This window comes from Carlito syrichta, unplaced genomic scaffold (assembly GCF_000164805.1).
Source record: "Carlito syrichta isolate Samal-C Ts95f unplaced genomic scaffold, Tarsius_syrichta-2.0.1 Scaffold109679, whole genome shotgun sequence".
NCBI lineage: Eukaryota > Metazoa > Chordata > Mammalia > Primates > Tarsiidae > Carlito > Carlito syrichta.
This window is the reverse complement of record NW_007053775.1, coordinates 78369-79122: the sequence shown is the minus strand read 5'-3', so window position 1 is coordinate 79122 and position 754 is coordinate 78369. Positions and strand designations below refer to the sequence as shown.

General features: G+C 58.5%; 1 protein-coding gene across 2 annotated transcripts in view; it reads right to left on the bottom strand.

Annotated features, from left to right (window-relative positions):
* CLCNKA (chloride voltage-gated channel Ka) overlaps nucleotides 1–754 on the bottom strand; it is a 15574-nt gene that overhangs the window by 7434 nt on the left and 7386 nt on the right. For both annotated transcript variants that reach the window (XM_008068875.1, XM_008068882.1), the window contains one exon: nucleotides 510–683. In XM_008068875.1, coding sequence (XP_008067066.1) covers nucleotides 510–683 — 174 coding nt within the window. The remainder of the gene's footprint in view (nucleotides 1–509; nucleotides 684–754) is intronic.

Sequence of the window (754 nt, the reverse complement as noted above, 5' to 3'; positions counted from 1 at the left end):
AAAGATGGGGAGACTGCCGCATGTGGTGGCTCACACCTGCAATCACGGCACTTTGGGAGGCAGAGGCAAGAGAATGGCCTGAGTTCAGGGATTCAAGATCAGCCTGGGCAACATGGCAACACCTCATCTCTACAATAAATTAAAAAATCAGCCGGGCATGGCGGTGCACACTTGTGGTTCCATCTACTTGGAAGGCTGGGACGGGAGGATCACCTGAGCCCAGTGGGCCAAGGTTGTAGTAGCTGTTAAGTGTGCCACTGCACTCCAGCCTGGGCTACAAAGTGAGACTCTGATTCAAAAAAAAAAAATTAAAAAATAAAGAGAGGAGATTGAGGCTCAGAGAGCCGGAGTAACTTGCCCAGGACCACACAACGGGCAGGGGGCAGATCGGGCGTCTGCGTGGAAGGCCAAAGCTCCACACTCCACGCCGTGGGGGGCGAGCCCCACCCTGACCAGAGCAGGTCTCAGCTCTGTGCACACCCTTGGGTGGGGGCACCCCAGGTACCCACCTTCATAACCAGGAAGAAGGCGAGCGTCCCAAAGACAGTGAACCGCGGGTGGTACCACTCCAGCCACAGGTTCTGCGGGTCGGGCTCCTCGGGCCAGGGTGGGGACGAGTTCCGAGTCATCAGCGCCCAGGAGCGGTTGTCAAAGAGAGTGTCCAGATGCTCCTTCATGGACAGCTGGGGCGGGGCAGATTGGACCTCGGGGTGAGGAGAGAGCAGCACCCGCCACCCCTCACCCCCCCACCCCA